At 34.0% G+C, this 17,968-nt stretch overlaps 2 protein-coding genes across 4 annotated transcripts in view; one reads left to right on the top strand and one right to left on the bottom strand.

The window, feature by feature from the left end:
- Positions 1-5,316, top strand: part of PLEKHG7 (pleckstrin homology and RhoGEF domain containing G7) — a 73,914-nt gene extending 68,598 nt beyond the window's left edge. The window contains 1 exon segment of the mRNA XM_059936663.1: positions 374-5,316. Coding sequence (XP_059792646.1) covers positions 374-481 — 108 coding nt within the window. The 3' untranslated portion in view covers positions 482-5,316.
- EEA1 (early endosome antigen 1) overlaps positions 3,347-17,968 on the bottom strand; it is a 133,019-nt gene continuing 118,397 nt past the window's right edge. For all 3 annotated transcript variants that reach the window (XM_059936661.1, XM_059936660.1, XM_059936662.1), the window contains 7 exons: positions 12,194-12,379; positions 11,026-11,157; positions 9,801-9,986; positions 8,667-8,905; positions 8,290-8,410; positions 7,617-7,715; positions 3,347-6,888 (listed from right to left, as the gene is read on the bottom strand). In XM_059936661.1, the coding sequence (XP_059792644.1) occupies positions 6,766-6,888; positions 7,617-7,715; positions 8,290-8,410; positions 8,667-8,905; positions 9,801-9,986; positions 11,026-11,157; positions 12,194-12,379 (1,086 nt within the window). In that variant the 3' untranslated portion in view covers positions 3,347-6,765. The remainder of the gene's footprint in view (positions 6,889-7,616; positions 7,716-8,289; positions 8,411-8,666; positions 8,906-9,800; positions 9,987-11,025; positions 11,158-12,193; positions 12,380-17,968) is intronic.

A 17,968-nucleotide genomic window follows, 5' to 3' on the forward strand; every position in this document is an offset into this window, starting at 1 on the left:
AGTTATGCCACTGATTAATAACTTCTGTTTCCACACAAAGTGGAAATTCAAGAAATTCAGCTTTCAAACTACTTATATTCCCAGTATTCATCTTTGTAATTAGCCATCATTGACTATTATGGTTTCTTGATTACTCACAACTGTTAATCCAACTTGCATACCATACTCATCTAATCCATTTGCATTTTCATATGTGATTAGAGATATTTATGATATATTCGATTTAAGAAAGAAAATGGGAAACATGCAAATGTTTCATCAGTCTTCAGTTTTAAAGAGCGAGTCAACAAATACAAGGGGAAATATTAATCCAAATATGTGAGAAATTTAACATTCTCTTCTCTCTATATATTTCTGTTTTCTTTCTTAACAGAAAACATGGATTGCACAATTAACAGCAGCAATCTCTTGCTTCACCAAGAGTCAGGAAACCAAGAAGATGTCCTTATTCACTTTGCCTGCAGAATCCTCGGAAATTTAGGGACCTAAAACAAGTGGCACACCTTTTTAGACATTAGGGATTAAGGTATTCTTTCATTCAAACTTGTAACACTTACCTAGTAATGAGCTAAAAGAAAATGTGCATTTTAAAGAAGTTCCAGAATTTAAGCTAGGAAATTCCTCAGGGTAGAGTAGTAATGGCTGCAACAAATTTGAACCGGAAGGAATTTCTTGGTAAGTGTATACATGCTGATATCCAGACTATGTTATAGTGCTTCAGTCAGGCTTGCAAGAGGGGCGAGGGAAGTATGATGCTATTATAATTCGTAAAAGGTGCATGATCAGGTAAATGCAGTATCAGGAGGAAAACAATGCCCACTGCTTGCATCTGATATGAATTCTAGCATCTTACTTTGTGTATATCTGTAATGAAACCAAGTTTCCTACATGACTTATAAATCAGCCTTACTGCTCTACAGTCCTACCTCATACAAAGTTTGATTGCTCTTTTAACATACTAAGCAATGAATAATAAGGTCTCCATCTTAGCAGTTTTTAAATTCCTAGTCGCCAACAGTTTATTTATCTCAGGTATACTTTATATAACTCTTAACATGGAAGGAGAAAATCCCAAAGACTAAATTCCATTGTTTTAAGAAAGAAAAAGCAAATATCTGTTCCAGTTTCACCAGTTAACAGTTTTACTTGGGAAATTTCATAGAAATAGTAGGATATCTTTCTCTACATCTCACTTTTTGAAGAACAGTGGAGTTTGTCATAAAACTTCTTTCTGGTTTTGAATGTGTGTGTGTGTGTGTGTGTGAGCACAGTACAGTTACTTCGTCTTATTTGGCAGGACTTGAAACATCATTAGAATTTCTTAAGAAAGACAGCTTGAACTATTATCATGGTGGAATATACTGTTAACTGCATGTAAGGAACTAGTTCTTATAGTCAGATTATATCAAAAGGAAATCCACAGATTTCAATTTCAGACATGGTATCTTTTGCAGTTTCCAAAATGGAAGTAGTAAATTTATCAACTTGGACTGCAAGACAAATGATACCTTAACTGATCTCCTTAAGCTGGAGAATGGGATAGAAAGGATGATGCTTGGGGAAGTCACGTGCACAGTTAATTCTCTGAGAAAAATGTGATTTCACCATGTAAACCAGGCAGTATAGACAAGTGCAGCATAACAGTTCTTTTTAAGGGCCAAGCACCATTAGAATGGAGGGTCACAGCCCCTGTATAATAATGTCATATTTGTTAGGAGTAAGTGAAAATGAAAGGAAAATCAGGAAAGCAGTAACTATGGTCAATGCCTAAGAATAAATGAGAAAAAAAGGCAAAGTACAGGAGAACAAATTTCAAGTGAGTTCTTAGAGATGAAAAATATGTATTTTTTTAGAAAAAAATTAACAATTGTCTTGCAAGGATTTCTAGATATCAGCCAACTTAGGAAAAGGGCAATGGACTAGGTGATCTCCCAAAATTCCTTTTAGTCCGAGTCCAGTAAACAGATATTTGTTTGTATGTATAAAACTATTTTCTCCCTTAAATCTCATTAAAGGGAGAAAAAGATTGACTAAACATGTAAATTTAATTAGTTAAGATGTAAAACAGCTTTAAAATATGCAATATGCAAAGAAATATTAGCACTTCTATGTTCACTGCAGCACTAGTCATAATAGCCAAGATGTGGAAAAAACCTTAATGTTCACCAACAGATGAGTGGATCAAGAAACTCTGGTATGTACATACAATGGAATTCTATTCAGCCTTGAAAAATATGAAACAACATAGATGAACCTTGAGGACATTATGCTAAGGGAAATAAGTCAGTCACAGAAAGACAAATACTGCATGATTCCACTTATATGAGATTTCTAAAATACTCAAATTCATAGAATCAAAAAGAGTGGAATGGTAGTTGCCAGAGGCTGGGGGTAGGGGGAAATGGGGAGTTACTAATCAATGGGCATAAAGTTTCAGTTAAGCAAAATGAGTAAGCTCGGGAGATCTGCTGTACTGTACACTTTTACAAGAGTTGTCGAGAGTTGTACTACTCTCAACAAAAGTAGTTGTACTACTTTTACAATGAGTAGATCTCATGTTAACTGTTCTTACCACAATAAGATAAAACTTAAAAGAATATACTATGTACTTAAAGTGAAATTCTATAAAGCTCATAAAAGAGCATATCTAATATATAATATATTAAGTGCTTGAGGATATACACATTATTCTCTTCAGAGGGAAACACATTAGAGTAAAATGAAAAATCACTTCTGGAACTTTGGTTTCCAGGGGAAAAAAATCAGTAAAAAGCAATGGTACATTGAGCCTTGAAATGGTCACCTGGGTATTAAATGTACAATGAAAGAAGAGATTAATATTGTTTAATATTTTTTAGTTTTGCTAATTTTTCTCAATAATGAATGAAATGAGAAGGGGATGTCTCGAGCAAATAGCATTAGTAATTTCTCTTGAAATATGAACTTAATTACTATTCTTAGTTGAACATTAAAGCACACCCCTTGTGAGGTTGGGATTGACATATATATATATACACACTATTGATAGTATATATAAAATAGATAACTAACTAATGAGAACCTACTGTATAGCACAGGGAACTCTATTCAGTGCTCTGTGGTGACCTAAATGGGAAGAAAATCCAAAAAGGGGATATATGTATACGTATAGCTGATTCACTTCGCTGTACACTAGAAACTAACACAACATTGTAAAGCAACTATACTCCAATAAAAATTAATTTAAAAAAATAAAGCACACCCATTGTCTATATCCAAGTGCAAAGTTCTAAATCTGTAAGTAAATTAATGTAAAATGGCTAATATCTTACCTCTTTTAAATAGACAAAATAATTTAGTCACAGAATATATCTACTAGAAATTATTTTTAATATCTTTAGCATATTTTTTAAAAAAGCAACAATTCAATAAAGGATTCTTCCATTGTTCTTTATACAGATTCAAATGTTATATAATTTATCAGTTACATTTATAATCAATAACCTTCCACTCACTGAGTTTAGAAACCACAGTATTTACTGAGCTAAACTCTCTCACAAATAAGGCACAACTACATGATCACAAGTAGTAAATACAATGAATCCAAAAACTAAACAAAATATTCATGCAAAAGTATCTACAGAAGTTATGAATATATGATCCAGTTCAAGAAGTACAGAATGTCATATACATAACTGCATCATGTTACAATAAATTCACTACTTCTACAGGGAGAGAACCTAGCTATTTCCAATTCTATTTTATACAATTTTACATAAATTTAGTAAGTTTATGCACAGTATTCACATTTGCAACAATAACAACTGATCATTAAAATTCAGGCAAAGGGCAATTAAGACAATAATGTGTGGTACGTTATATAATTACAGAATACCATTCATCAAGCTCTTGTCTAGGAATACTAAATTGATGGCACGTTTAAATTTTATGGATCAAATCATCCATGGTTTCATAGCCAAAGTGCATTTAAAAAAAACTGCTATAGTCAAATAGGTCATGAATATCAAAATATATGATCATAATTCGCTTTCCACTTAAAAGCTAAACATCTTTATGCAAATGCAAGGTTAAAAAAAAGTGGCTTTAAAGTTCCCAAAACTATAAAATAATCATAAAGCCTTTTCAAGAGAGATGGGGAACTAACAAATTTGGCAGTTACTATGTAACATTACTGTGAAGAAACTATTAAACTAGCTAATTCCACATTAAGAGGTAGTTGAACAAAATTATACACTGCATTGAGGTTTTTGTGTTTGTTTCCCTCTTTTCTTCAAAATAAACAAATCCTATACCAGCAGCTTGTCTTCTTTCTACTAAAAATTCTGTAGGTATAGTTTATTGTACACTAACCCAGCAAGACTTGATTTTAACTCACGTTTCTGTGCTTGGGTTTAGAATTTACTAACACGTGATGCCAATAGGCTTTGCATTAGAGCTGGAACTCCATACGTGCCAGCTGTAAATCACTGACAAATAGTACCAGCAGACATCTAAAATGTAGAACCAATAAGCACTCAGAAGATGACTTTTTAATTAAAAGAAACAGAAAACTCTTTAATTTTTGTTTCCAAAACACCTTATTGGTGAAATTAATAGCAAAATATTAAGTTTCATTTCTAAATATAATAGCCTAATTATTTGGGGCCTAGGAAGTGAGATTAGCTAGATGAAAAGTAGAAAATCACTCAAATACATATGGTTGTATTTGTTGTCCCCACAAATTTTTATGAATATGTGGGTGGGGGGACAAGGCAGGGAAAGGCTTTCAGTGCACCCAATTAGGAGATGAGTGAACAGATATTCTAAGCCAGAAGAATTCCCGTGAAGTTTCATATCATAAAAAAATAACAATGGTGCTGTGAATATGTTTTTCCAACATGCTTATTAATTTACTTATAAGTGTAGAATTAAGACTATTTGAAAGAATTTATATGAAAATGCATAAATGATTTTAGCTCAATTTTTGTTATCCAACTTATTTTTAATAAAGATCCACTGTATTTCTTCATTCTGTACGCTCAAGGATATATGTTTATCCGAGTCCAGGGACTCAGTCAGGGTCCTTAGTAGCTACTGACGACAGAGTTTACTTAAATGGGTTTTTTAAATAATTAAATGAATATATGGCAATCTCTTTGTATATGTTATAGGAAGAGCATAAACATGATAATGTGATTTCAGCATATTTGAAAGCAAGTGTACATTATAAACTATGTATTGTAAATGAAATATTAGCTCCCATTCTTCCCTATTACCAAATGATTGCACTGAATGAATATATATCTTTACATTTCTTCTTAGAGTAATAAACCAATATTAATGAGTTTTCTCTTCAGATGTTCTCCAATTTTCCAAATTAATAAGACTATGATAAATTAAAGTTCAGTTCCATTGTTCAGCATCCAAATAAACTAATTTTTAATTACCCTCAATTTGCCATTCTGTTTCAGTTCTAGTTATAATTTGGGGATTCCTAAATACATCTGTTTTTGGCAATACTCTATTATCCAACTGTTATTTCAAGGTAATTTCATAGCATTATTTTTGCAAAGTAAACAGATACACAGTTGATATGGAACCCCAAATTCTGAACCTTCTTTTAAAATTTAAGTCAAATTTAAAACTTTAAAAAATTCTTCCCTATTAGGTAAGAAGAGAATATAAAGCAGAATATTTAATGTCTCCTTACCATTTTGTATTTGTTTTCACAGATAAGACTATAGCAATATCAGTTACTAGCTTTAAGATGCAAAATCTATAGAACAATTACAGTGAAGCTGAGCTATGCTTGAGAAGGTTAAACCAAATTACCTTGAAAAAAGCAGATCCATTAAAAAAGCAAATTCAGATTCTTGAAGATGCTGGAGAGACAAAATGAGGATATAAAATGAAGGCTAATCTCAGAAGACTTCCCACTTAAACAGAGAATAGGACCATTATACAACTTCTATTATTCACCTTCCAACTGGAGATGAGGGTGGGAAGTTTTGTAGGATTCTTAATTAAGACTACATGGGAGTTTAAAAATGAAATAGAAAAAGACAAAAAGAAAAATTAACCCTAATCTTTAAAATACAACCCAAGGATAACCATAAAATAAGCAAATTAATTTTCCAGAGGTTTTCATAAAATCCACCCAAGAGAATTTAATCAATATTGTTAAAATAAAAACCATGTTTGAATTCATGGTTAATATTTAAATATAATCTGTATTTGGAACACTTGAGTAGTAAATTTGTAACATAACAATGCAACTGAGCTATGGACCTGTGTATAAGGGAAAAAAAGCTTTATAGTTCTATGCATTTCACAATGAGAATATTTAATATAATTAGAGTGTTACTGTGCAACATATCTGATATGGTAACATCACCCATGTACATTTCTTGACACTAAATGTGGGAGAAAGAAGAAGTAAGCTATGGAAGTGCATTCATGTCATTTCTGAACAATGAAATTATATTTAAAAAAATACATTGCTATTTTCCGTCCAAAATTTATTTACATTTCATTGGCTACTTCTAAACTTGGCATGAAAGCTGTTCTGGGGTAAATGGGAAAAAGTAATGAAAGATGGGCTCGAGTCTCACAAAAATAGAAGAGTTTTACTTGATATTGATAACATTCCAAAATATATGAATTCTAATTTGGTTTAGTATTGCAACCACTGTCCAAACCGAATAGTAGTAGTCCAAGATCTCTATTAAGTGTATTTATTAAAAATCTAATGTTAGTGTAATATTACTCTGAAGTTGCGATAACCCATTATCCTTGCAAGTCATTGAAACATGCATCACAGACACGAACAGGCTTCTTGGAAGAAGGAGTTAAGGCATTTTTGGCTGAACACTCAGCACAGAAGATATTTCCACATTGTCTGCAGTGATGCTGTAAATGACAAAAATTAAACATTTTTAAGCATAAAAACTATACCAAAAGTATTATGAGACTACAAGAATACAGCAAACTTCACTGTGAAGGTATACTAACTTTCAAGTGATAAGCATTTAATAATATAAAATCTCAGTATGTCGATTTAATCCCTTAGTTAATTTGAATGCTTCCTATTTAATCAGATACTGTACTAAACATTTAATATGGAATTTATCTTGGAATTCTCAGAAGAACCTTAGAAGGCATTTTAATGCCTTAATAAAGTGCTTAATAAAGTGCTTAATAAAGCACTTCTATCAGGTGAAAAACTATTCCTATTTGCAAAATGTTTCAGGCATAATTTCTTCAATAGGAATATAAACTTGAAACATCACATAATGGCATTATTTTAAATGATTTTTTTATCTCTGCTTTTTCTTCCTTTAAGAGAACCTAATGATGACTGAAACGTATGAGTTTAATACTGATGCACTGGTTCAGAAAATGATTATCCAAGAGAGTAACTCAGTAGGAAGGTAATAACTGAATTTAAAACTAAAATTGAAACACACTAACCAGGAACAAGATTTCATGAAACTTAATTATTCTATGTAGTTGTAAATTAAAGTTAATAAATGGCAAAACTTTTAAAATCTGTCAAATGTAGGACAATTTCGATGGTTAAAAACATTGTCACTGAGGAATAAAATCAAGAACTATAGCAATATAACAAAACCATTTACCCGTCTCACTGTTACTGAAAAGCCTTTCCCACAGGCCATACAGTTTTGTACTTCATTGTCTTCAGCCCACTTTCTATTCAATGCTTGTGTATGTTTGATCTATTAAAAAAAAAAAACATTATAATATTCAATGCTGTAAAGAATGATTGATAATTTCTAATTTGGTGGCCAAGTTTTAAAATGGATAAAATTTTAAAAATCAGAAATACTTTGGTCCACTTCCATTATCAAAAGTTGTTACATAATTAAGTCTGAATGACAATAAATAAATAAATAAAGCAAAGCAAGTTTTGTTCCTCAAAGGCATTGGTAATTTCTAACCTTTGGTGATTTCCCATTCATTCTAACCCTAAGGATCAATCCTTCCTTGGAACTCTGAGCATATAATCAGATCACTTCTTTATCACGTAGCAACTCATTCATTCCTTTGTGTTCTTGACTTTTCCCAATAATGACAATTCATGAATGACGTGGCTCTCTAATCATTGGGGTCTCAGATAAGTTCTTTAAATCTTATATTTAATTACCTGTAACACCTGCAATACTGCTACACGGGCAGTATCCATTCAAAAGTATTATTAAATATGAGATTTTTTTTAAATGTTGAAAATATGCTTTTCACTAAGAGGTAAATTCTAGACTAAAAAACTGCCTCATACACCAGGTGACTTACTTGAAGGGACTGATTCTCTCTGCCCAGTTCCTGCACTGCTGCAGTTGTATTATCCAGCTTTCTTTGCAATTCTAGTACTTTGGTTTGAAGCTTTTCTATTTCACCTTCTCCTTTAAGACACCTGGAATAGATTGCAAAAACAATTCATTTTTAAAAAATCATTAAAGACCCTCTCTGAACACAGATAATGAACTACTTTAGTAACTTTAAGCACAATACATTAATTTCAACTCTGTTGTAAGGGTTAATTTTTCAATGACTACTTAAATACCTGCTGGAGCACTTTTCTCAAGACTTCTATTTTTTTAAATGTGGAATACAACAACCTTTTTATCACTTAGCATGGAAATAAACTAATTTTACTAGACATCAACCACCTTTCTAGTAGTGCCCTCCTTTCATCTTGATTATTCTGAATCGTTGCTTCCAATACTGCAATTTCACCCCGTAAGTCGTCCGTCTGTTTCTCAAGCTCACTGACTCTCCGTTGACTGGACTGCCACTCCTTCTTTATGGTGCCCAAGTTTTCATTTAATGCTGTAATCTGCATGGTAAGTTTAGCCTCGTTTTCTTCATGCTGCTTCATTCCTACTTCTTTTTCTTTTATTTCGGAAAGCTGAGAAAAGGAAAAACAGTGGGTAAAAAACCTATTACAAAAGTAGTGCAAAATTTAAGTTGTTGAATTTTAAATATTGGCAACATAAATAATATTACTTCTTCAGCGAAGAAGGCACTAATAAAACTGATTCCACAAACATCTCTGTAATTTGAACTGACAATGGTCATGACACTGAAATGGTGATCAGCAAGCCTCTTATAAAATCAAACTAAAGTAAAGCAATTTGAGATTCTCCTTTTTTCCACTAGAGCAGGGGAAGAACACATAGTTAGGGAAAGCAAGGTGCCCTGGAGACAAAGCTGGCATTTTCTTATGTCTCAAATTCCAAATGCATCCTTTTGTGTCTATCAACCTGCCAAAAAAACAATACTTCAAATCACTGTGAACTTGAAATTGCAATTCTTCAACGAAAACATTCAGCAGTCAATTTATCTGGGGATATTTGGACTTAATTCAACAGAGGAAAGCCAGATGCTTCCCATTTGGCATGCACAAGTTAGGGAAGGAAAAATAGACTTTGGTCATTGTAATTCCAAACTGAAGTTTCCGTTCCCCCTTATCAACATTCAGTTTGACCAAACAAATGAGTTTAACATGATTAGCATTCATGCCATTTACCTCAATCTACATAGTTATAGGTTTGTTTGTTTTTCTGGCACTAAAAGTGTCCCCCCCATCATGTTTTATTGAATTTTCACTTATATAAACCAAAATATAATCATAGAATAAAATATTTCCAATCACATGTCAGCTATTTAAACAAATCAGATCTCTTAAATCAAAAATTAAATGTTAGGTGAGCATTTGAATCATAACTTTTAAGTAGAAAAATCCTCTTAATGGATTAATTTACAAAATCAATTACAAAACACACCTCCCACCACTAACTTACCAGTTTAGCTTCCTTCTCCATAAATTCTTTCTTCAGCTCATCTTCTTCCTTTTTCATCTGCTCTTTTAGCATTTGCTGGGTTTTCTTCTCCTGTTCAAGGGTTGCCTTCAGGGAATCTACTTTCCCTTGAAGCTCTAATTTCTGCTGAATCAAAAGCTGTTTGGCATCCTTGAGATTTGTTACCTCCTATGAGAAAGTAAGGCCAAAATAAATCATCCTTTATAGTAAAAAAAAAAAAAAAAAAAATGTAGCTGAAATTTATGCAACTTATTACAATATAAACAAAGAATTTTAGCCTCTTATGAGAGTCTTAAAGTTCAGTATTTCAAACAGTTGATTAAAAAAGTGAAATATTATGTACTTCCTGCTCAACAATCATTTAAATTCAAGTGATGCCTTGCATGCATATGTTTTGATTAAATTTTGTGAAAAATTTCTACCCCCTATTTTCCCTTCATTTAGGAAGCATTTATTGGTTCAACATTTAGGCATCACACACTGTGTTAGGTTCTAGGGATATATATAAAGATGAATTATATACATTCCCTGCTTTAAGGAAGTCAGTCTGGAAGAACATAATGACATAAAGAGGTAAGTAATTATAAAGCAAAATGGCAAGTATCCTGATAGACATAAGAGGTATTATGAGAGCACTCAAGGGAAAATCCAACCTTTCTCTAAGAAAATGACATTTTACAAACATTTTACAAAGCAAATTATAAGCAGTTAATATTTTCAGGTGGCATGCCAGCCATGCTAATGATAGGAAAAATGTTCTAAACAACAGATTATTAAAGGATTTTAGGAAGAAAAATGATTAAAAAAACAATCCCTTAAAATCTTAATTCTAAACTCTTACATATTTTGAAGTTTACCATCTATAAGCATAATGGATAGCTCTTGTCGATTACCACCTCAACAAAATCTAAACTTTTAGGGTTACTTTGCTTTATTCAGTAATTTGAAAACAAAGGTAACATAGTTTCAGTATGTGTATAGGTATTATGCAACACCAAGAGCACTGTGAGAGTGAGAGTATTTGTCAAAAAACAGCAAAACAATGTGCCTGGCACATAGTATGTCCTAAAATAAATAAATAAATAAATAAAGTGTGTGTGTGTCTACACACATACACACACATACACACACATACGTATATATACACAAATCTTTTTAACAACACTAATACAATACAAAAGGAAAAACAATGATTATCTTCACATACCTTTATGCTTTCTTGCTTGTGAGACTTGAGTTCTTCACTCAATTTAGCAATTTCTTTTTCTTGTCTACACTTAATTTCCTCTATCTCTGCCAATTTACATTTTTCATTTACTAGTTCTTTTTCTTTCAGTGACTATAGAAAAAATGATTTATTTAAAAAAGTTTTAAAGTAAATACTTAAAAGTAATGTAACAAAAATGACTGCTACTATTTATGACTGTCTCTGCCCCTTCCACCTTAGTTAACTTGAGCAAATTATTTACCTTCTCTTGCCTCTGTGTCCTTATTTATACAATATGAACAATAAGATCGTTACAAGGATTAAATAGTTACAGTAACTATTAAAATTAATAGTGCCTGGCTAAAGTTTAGCTAAAGCTACCATCTTATGCTTATGATTATCATCATCATCACTATCTTTATATAGGGCACCTAGGGAGGAGTATTATACATTATCTAATTTAATCTCTATGCTAGGTAGCTCTTTTTAATCCTCATTTTATAGGTAAAGGAACAAAGACTTAGAGAAGTTAAATAAGCCATTAAAAGTAGAACCATAAAACTAAAACAACATCTGCCTGATCTAAAGCCCTTGTAATTAAAGGCCTCTAAACTATAGTTCTGCCAGAATTTTCTAACCTTGAGGCACAAATCATAAATTTCATTCCAGCCTCACCAGCACCATTGCTACAAAAACATCCACCAATTTTTAAATTAAAGATAATTCAGAGGTAATTCCCTGGCAGTCCAGTGGTTAGGACTCCGCGCTGTCACTGGCGAGGGCCTGGGTTTGATCCTTGGTCAGAGCACTAAGATCCCACAAGCCACACAGTGCAGCCAAAAAAAAAAAACAAAAAAAAACACATAATTCAGGAACTGCACAAATAAAATATACCAAGAACTTCAGGAATTGTACACTTCAGAATAATATCAGCTGATGGAAATATAAAATTTCAATTATGAAACCAAAATTAAAATGTTTCCTAGAATTTGAATTTCTCATTCATATAAAATTTTAACTGATCTTTAAACGTACTGATCATAATACAATGCTTTCAACTTTATAACTTAGCATCATTTATATAAAATACACCCCTACTTACCCTTAGAAAAAGCTGGTTCTTAATTTTAAATGCTAAGATTCTAGATTTAGTCAGAAAATAAAATACCTTTTCTTTCTGTATATCTTGCAGTGCTTTACTCTGCTCCTTCAATTGCTGTTCTTTCTTTGCTAAATCTTGCTCCAAAGTAGCCTTGGTGGTCTTCAGTTCTTGAATCAATTTATTTTGGTTTCCAATTTGATTTCTATTTGAAATCAAGTCCTCCTGTGCTAGAGAAAGCTTCTCTTCTACAGACTTATAAAAACAATTTCCCCAAATTATTATATGTCATTTTTTGGCAAATTTCAACAGAAACATAATAGTTAACAGTTATACATAACAGTTATGCGTAAGCACAGTGGAAAGTAATATACTTTAAAAAGATAGTAAATGGGCGGAAGACCTAAATAGACATTTCTCCAAAGAAGATATACAGATTGCCAATAAACACATGAAAGGATGCTCAACACCACTAATCATTAGAGAAATGCAAATCAAAACCACAATGAGGTTATCACCTCACACCGGTCAGAATGGCCATCATCATAAAATCTACAAACAATAAATGCTGGAGAGGGTGTGGAGAAAAGGGAACCCCCTTGCACTGTTGGTGGGAATGTAAATTGATACAGCCACTATGGAGAACAGTATGGAGGTTCCTTAAAAAACTAAAAATAGAACTACCATATGACCCAGCAATCCCACTACTGAGCATATACCCTGAGAAAACCATAATTCAAAAAGAGACATGTACCACAATGTTCATTACAGCACTGTTTAGAATAGCCAGGACATGGAAGCAACCTAAGTGTCCATCGACAGAGGAATGGATAAAGAAGATGTGGCACATACATACAATGGAATATTAGCCATAAAAAGAAACAAAATTGAGTTATTTGTACTGAGGTGGATGGACCTAGAGTCTGTCATACAAAGTGAAGTCAAAAAGAGAAAAATAAATACCGTATGCTAACACATATATATGGCATCTAAAAAAAAATAGTTCTGATAAACCTAGGGGCAGGACAGGAATAAAGACACAGACGTAGAGAATGAACTTGAGGACACGGCGGTGGGGGGAAGGGAAAGCTGAGACAAGTGAGAGAGTGGCAGTGACATATATACACCTACCAAATGTAAACTAGATAGCTAGTGGGAAGCAGCAGCATAGCACAGGGAGATCAGCTCGGTGCTTTGTGACCACCTAGAGGGGAGGGTGGGAGGGAGGTGCAAGAGGGAGGAGTATGGGGATATATGTATACATATAGCTGATTCACTTTGTTGTACAGCAGAAACTAACACAACATTGTAAAGCAATTATACTCCAATAAAGATGTTAAAAAAGTTAAATTAAAAAAAAAGTATGTTATGCCCTTCAGTAAGATGATGTAAAAGAGAAAGAATGCTAGATAACTCTCTTGCCTATGCAAAATACTTGTAGTATTTTCCATAGGCAAGTATAAAATAATAAAACTGAAGCAATTCCAAAGCTTCTAGAAATAATCTGTAAGTATTTACTAGCTAAGTGATACGAAGAATATCAAATAAGTAGGAACCATATCAAACACACTCAGAGAACATATACATAATGAGAAGATACGGGGAGACATGGGAAAAAAGCAATTTAAAAAGAGATAAACATGACATTATATATGCATATATGTTTTGTAGGATCTATGATGGCCCTTGACATGCTAAAAGGTTTATTTAATAAATAGAAAGGGGTTTTTGTCTTGGAGGAAAAAATGTATTTCAAATCTGCCAGCCTGATTAAGTGAACTAAAAGAGGAAAGTCAACCAGACATCTGAGGCTCTACTTCTAACAAGGCCATCACCCCCATCCTCTTAACTTCTCATCTATGTGGTAGAAGTAGCGCTGTCAGTTGACACAGTCCATAGTTACTAACTGTTCGAAGGCCCAAATATTTCAAGAAGCTGAAGCTGGGGGAAAGAGCAACTTTTTGACTCATTAGGTTTTGATTTGGAGGTGGATATGGTAACAGGTGGGGAATGGAAAATGGCAAGAACCTTGCCACTCTCAGCTGCTAAGGGAAATAACTCTAAGATGCTCTTCCACCATCTAGAAGAAGTTTATCTTTCTTATTCTGGAGATACAGTTTCTTTGAAAAAAAGGCAGAAGATACAATTCAGGAGGAATCACTGCTATCTAGGCTTGGCTATAGTAAGCATTTGATAAAGAATCGATGAAAACTAAATGAATAAATGAAAACCTTATTTAAAGGGCTTTACTTAAGCTTCCTGAAAGAGATTATTCCTTACAAATAACCCAGTTCAGAAGTCTTTTCTGATGTAAATCAAATTTCCATTTTCAATGGCTTCCACTAGAACACTAAGAACTGTAAGACTTCCTTTTTGGAAAAGACTTAAAGTCATCTAGTCCTTTACTAATCAAGCAGCTAAGCTTTAATTGAGTATACTACTAAGGTAGACAGGAGGATAAAAGATGGTCCTGGACTTAAAGAAGCTGACCATACAGCCTGGAAAACAGAACCAGGGTATAAAATGGAAGTTGTACAGGGTATTAGAGCATTTGCTATATGCCAAATGCACAGAAAAACGAGTGTGAGTGTTCTCTGTGGAATGTTTAAAGAAGGCTTTGTGGGCATGTGGGAACTGACCTAAGTATCACAAAAGGTGAGAGTGATTTCAGAGAAAAAGAATAAAATTTGACAAAGCCTAGCCCATACTGTCTATAGCAATTGTAATTAGGTAACAGAGGTCCTGATCTAATGCTAAAGAATACCAACACTTGCTAGAGCCTAAAAGCAAGAATACCCCCAATCTCTGACCAGAGAATTCCAAAATGCCCATGGTTTAAATAACAGCCTATAAAATTCTGAACTCACAAAATCCTAGTGACTAAATCTTTAAAGTCAAGTTCAAAATCTGCACTGTTTTCTGAGCCAAAACATGTTGTTCAACCTTGCCTCTGAATATTCATCTATGTCATTCAGCACTATACTGCTGTTTCAAAATTTCCTTTTATCTTTCTTGCTTCAGACTATATTAGTTTCATCTGCTCAGCATCTTTTCCCTTGGAGAACTCCCTCTCCCATTAGATGGTTTACTGGGGCTATCTTTAACCCACCCACTGCCACTGGAATAAGCAAATCCCTGAGTAGATCAAGTACCAACCCTGATCCTGAATACCCCAATCACATTATAGTAATGTAGCAAAAAAAGATTTTCTGCACTGTTCTGTGGTAGCTATTGGTTTTTTGGTTTTTTGGGGGGGGTCTGTTCAACAATTTTTCCTTTTTCTTTCAAAATAAAACTTTAAAATTTTTAGTTATTTTTCTTGATGTCTGATGAAATGACATAAAGAACAGTACTAGGCTAAGAAGGTTTACATTTAATTCTAAACTTTTTATCCTAGAATTTTCACTTCACTGAGGGTGCAAAATTTACAGTTAAACACCACTTCTACCTTTCCTGGAAAACAAAGAATAGCACACAGCATAGCCAGTTTGAAATATCCAGTCAACAAATTTTAGTATTGCATAAATAATCCAGCAGATGGGGCTAAAGGCATAGATCAAGCCAGCCCGTCTTCCATTCTACTGGTGTCTTGGTATACACCGTCAGCCCACAGATGGCAGCCTTGACTTAGGTGTCATGTTACAAGGTTCTGAACCTCTCCCTTTCTCTCTTATACATAAGGTCATATAATAATCACTGAAGCAAAAGAAAAAGAATGGCTGATCCCTTATTCTGTCCTATAAATATTATTTGAACTTTCCTAGGAATTTCTTTCTTTTTTTAAATATTAACTTAAGTAGTTCAGATACCTGTCATTTTGGAAGGATTAACTTCCAAATATCCTACTGTATAAAAAAATAAAGTAGGATATTTTGTCAAATCCTATTTTATAAAAATTTGTCAACATCCTATTTTATTAAAAAAATTCAATATCCTATTTTATAAAAAAAATTCTAGTGAAATGATGGTAAAAGAATAAAGGGCTACTGGTCTTCCCCAGTGGCATAGTGGTTAAGAATCCACCTGCCAATGCAGAGGACATAGGTTCGAGCCCTGGTCCGGGAAGATCCCACATGCCGCAGAGCAACTAAGCCCGTGCACCACAACTACTGAGCCTGCGCTCTAGAGACTGAGGGCCACAAATGCTGAGCCCGTGTGCCACAACTACTGAAGCCCAAGTGCCTAGAGCCTGTGCTCCGCAACAAGAGAGCCACCGCAATGAGAAGCCCGCGCATCGCAAGGAAGAGTAGCCCCCACTCACCGCAACTAGAGAAAAGCCTGCACGCAGCAACGAAGACCCAATGCAGCCAAATTAATTAATTAATTTAAAAAAAAAAAAGAATAAAGGGCTATGAATCAGAAGAGCTGAGATCCAATCATCGTTCTGTTATTGTGCAAACACTAGGCCTGTCACTAACCAAGCAGGGCCTCAGTTTCGTCTGCAAAAGGAAGCTTTGGAAGAGAGAGTCTATCCACGGCCTCTCAACAGTTGTTAAACTCCACAACAGCCTTATCCCTCTGTCTTTCTCTTCTTGCCCATGTTTACATTTGAATTTTTCTTTCGTGTATAAAATTAGAACATGATGTAGCTTTCGGGCATAATAAAAATAATTGTTGGCTTAATGAAAAACATACTGATTTAAAAGATCTAAGTCTTATTACTGTGTTATGCTCTTGGGTAAATAATACATCCATATGAAGAAAAAACGTGATTTCTACAGAACTTCTACAATCAGTCATTAGGTTTCATCTTCTCTACCACCTCAATGTCCTTTGAATTCATGCACATTCTGCATCCTTACTACTACCAGCCCGAGCCGCCACCATCCGCACTTGGACTACCACAAAGTCTCCTCTCTCATCCCAACGTTCAGCCATGTTCCCCTACAATCCATTCCTTCTCCTGCAGCCAGTTATTGGCCTAAAATACAAATCCGAGCAAATCCTTTCAGTGGTTCCCTCCTGCCTTTAGGATAAAGTCCAAACTCTTCCACAAACCCTCCCTGACTTTCAACAGTATTGTAAAGGAAAACTAATAATAATTTAAAGCTACTTAGAGAATATAGCAAGTTAAGATACTTTCTAAATGTCAGGTGGTATTTTTTTAAAAGAACTCTTGCTAATTGTGAACTTTATATATATAAAATATCTACTGTTGGCCCTATGAAAATTCTTTTACCCAATCTCCTGTTTCTTTGTCAGATCATTAGTCACCACTGATTCCTTCACTTCCTTGCACCCTGTACATTATTCAGCCCTTTTGTTTCATATTCTCTCTCCCATTAATCTCTTCTGTTCCATCCTCTTTAACTCCAGTTCTAATCAGCTCACAGCTAGATTACTGGAGTTTATGGAGGAAGGAAGGGAGATAGCCTCTTAACTAATCTCCCCAGCACTAGTTTACGCCAGACCCAAACCAGGCTGCTATCTATAAACCAGTTCCAGGTTGTTGCCTAAAATATATCTTCTTCATTTTATTCCTCTGCTTAGACTCTTCATCCCCCCCCTCCCCCGCCCGCCGCCAACCCAATATAAAGTCCAGTCAGTCGTCCTTGCTAGGCATCTAAGATACCTCACAGTTTGATCCCAACCTTTTTAACTTTAACTTCCAAACACAAACCAGCACTCTAGCAAGACAATTATGGTGACTGCCTCCTGGCTTTGCTGGCTCCCACTGCTGCACCTTTTCTCAAATGTGCCCCTGAGTGAACTAACTGATCTTTCTCAGGACTCTCTGTGTATTCAAATTCTTATATCCTTCAGGACCTGGTCAAGTCCTACCTCCTTCATAAAGCCTTCCCTATAGCAGCCTATGAATAAAGTATAGACGTAGTATATTTATGT

This window comes from Balaenoptera ricei, chromosome 10 (assembly GCF_028023285.1).
Source record: "Balaenoptera ricei isolate mBalRic1 chromosome 10, mBalRic1.hap2, whole genome shotgun sequence".
In the NCBI taxonomy this organism is placed as follows: Eukaryota; Metazoa; Chordata; class Mammalia; order Artiodactyla; family Balaenopteridae; genus Balaenoptera; species Balaenoptera ricei.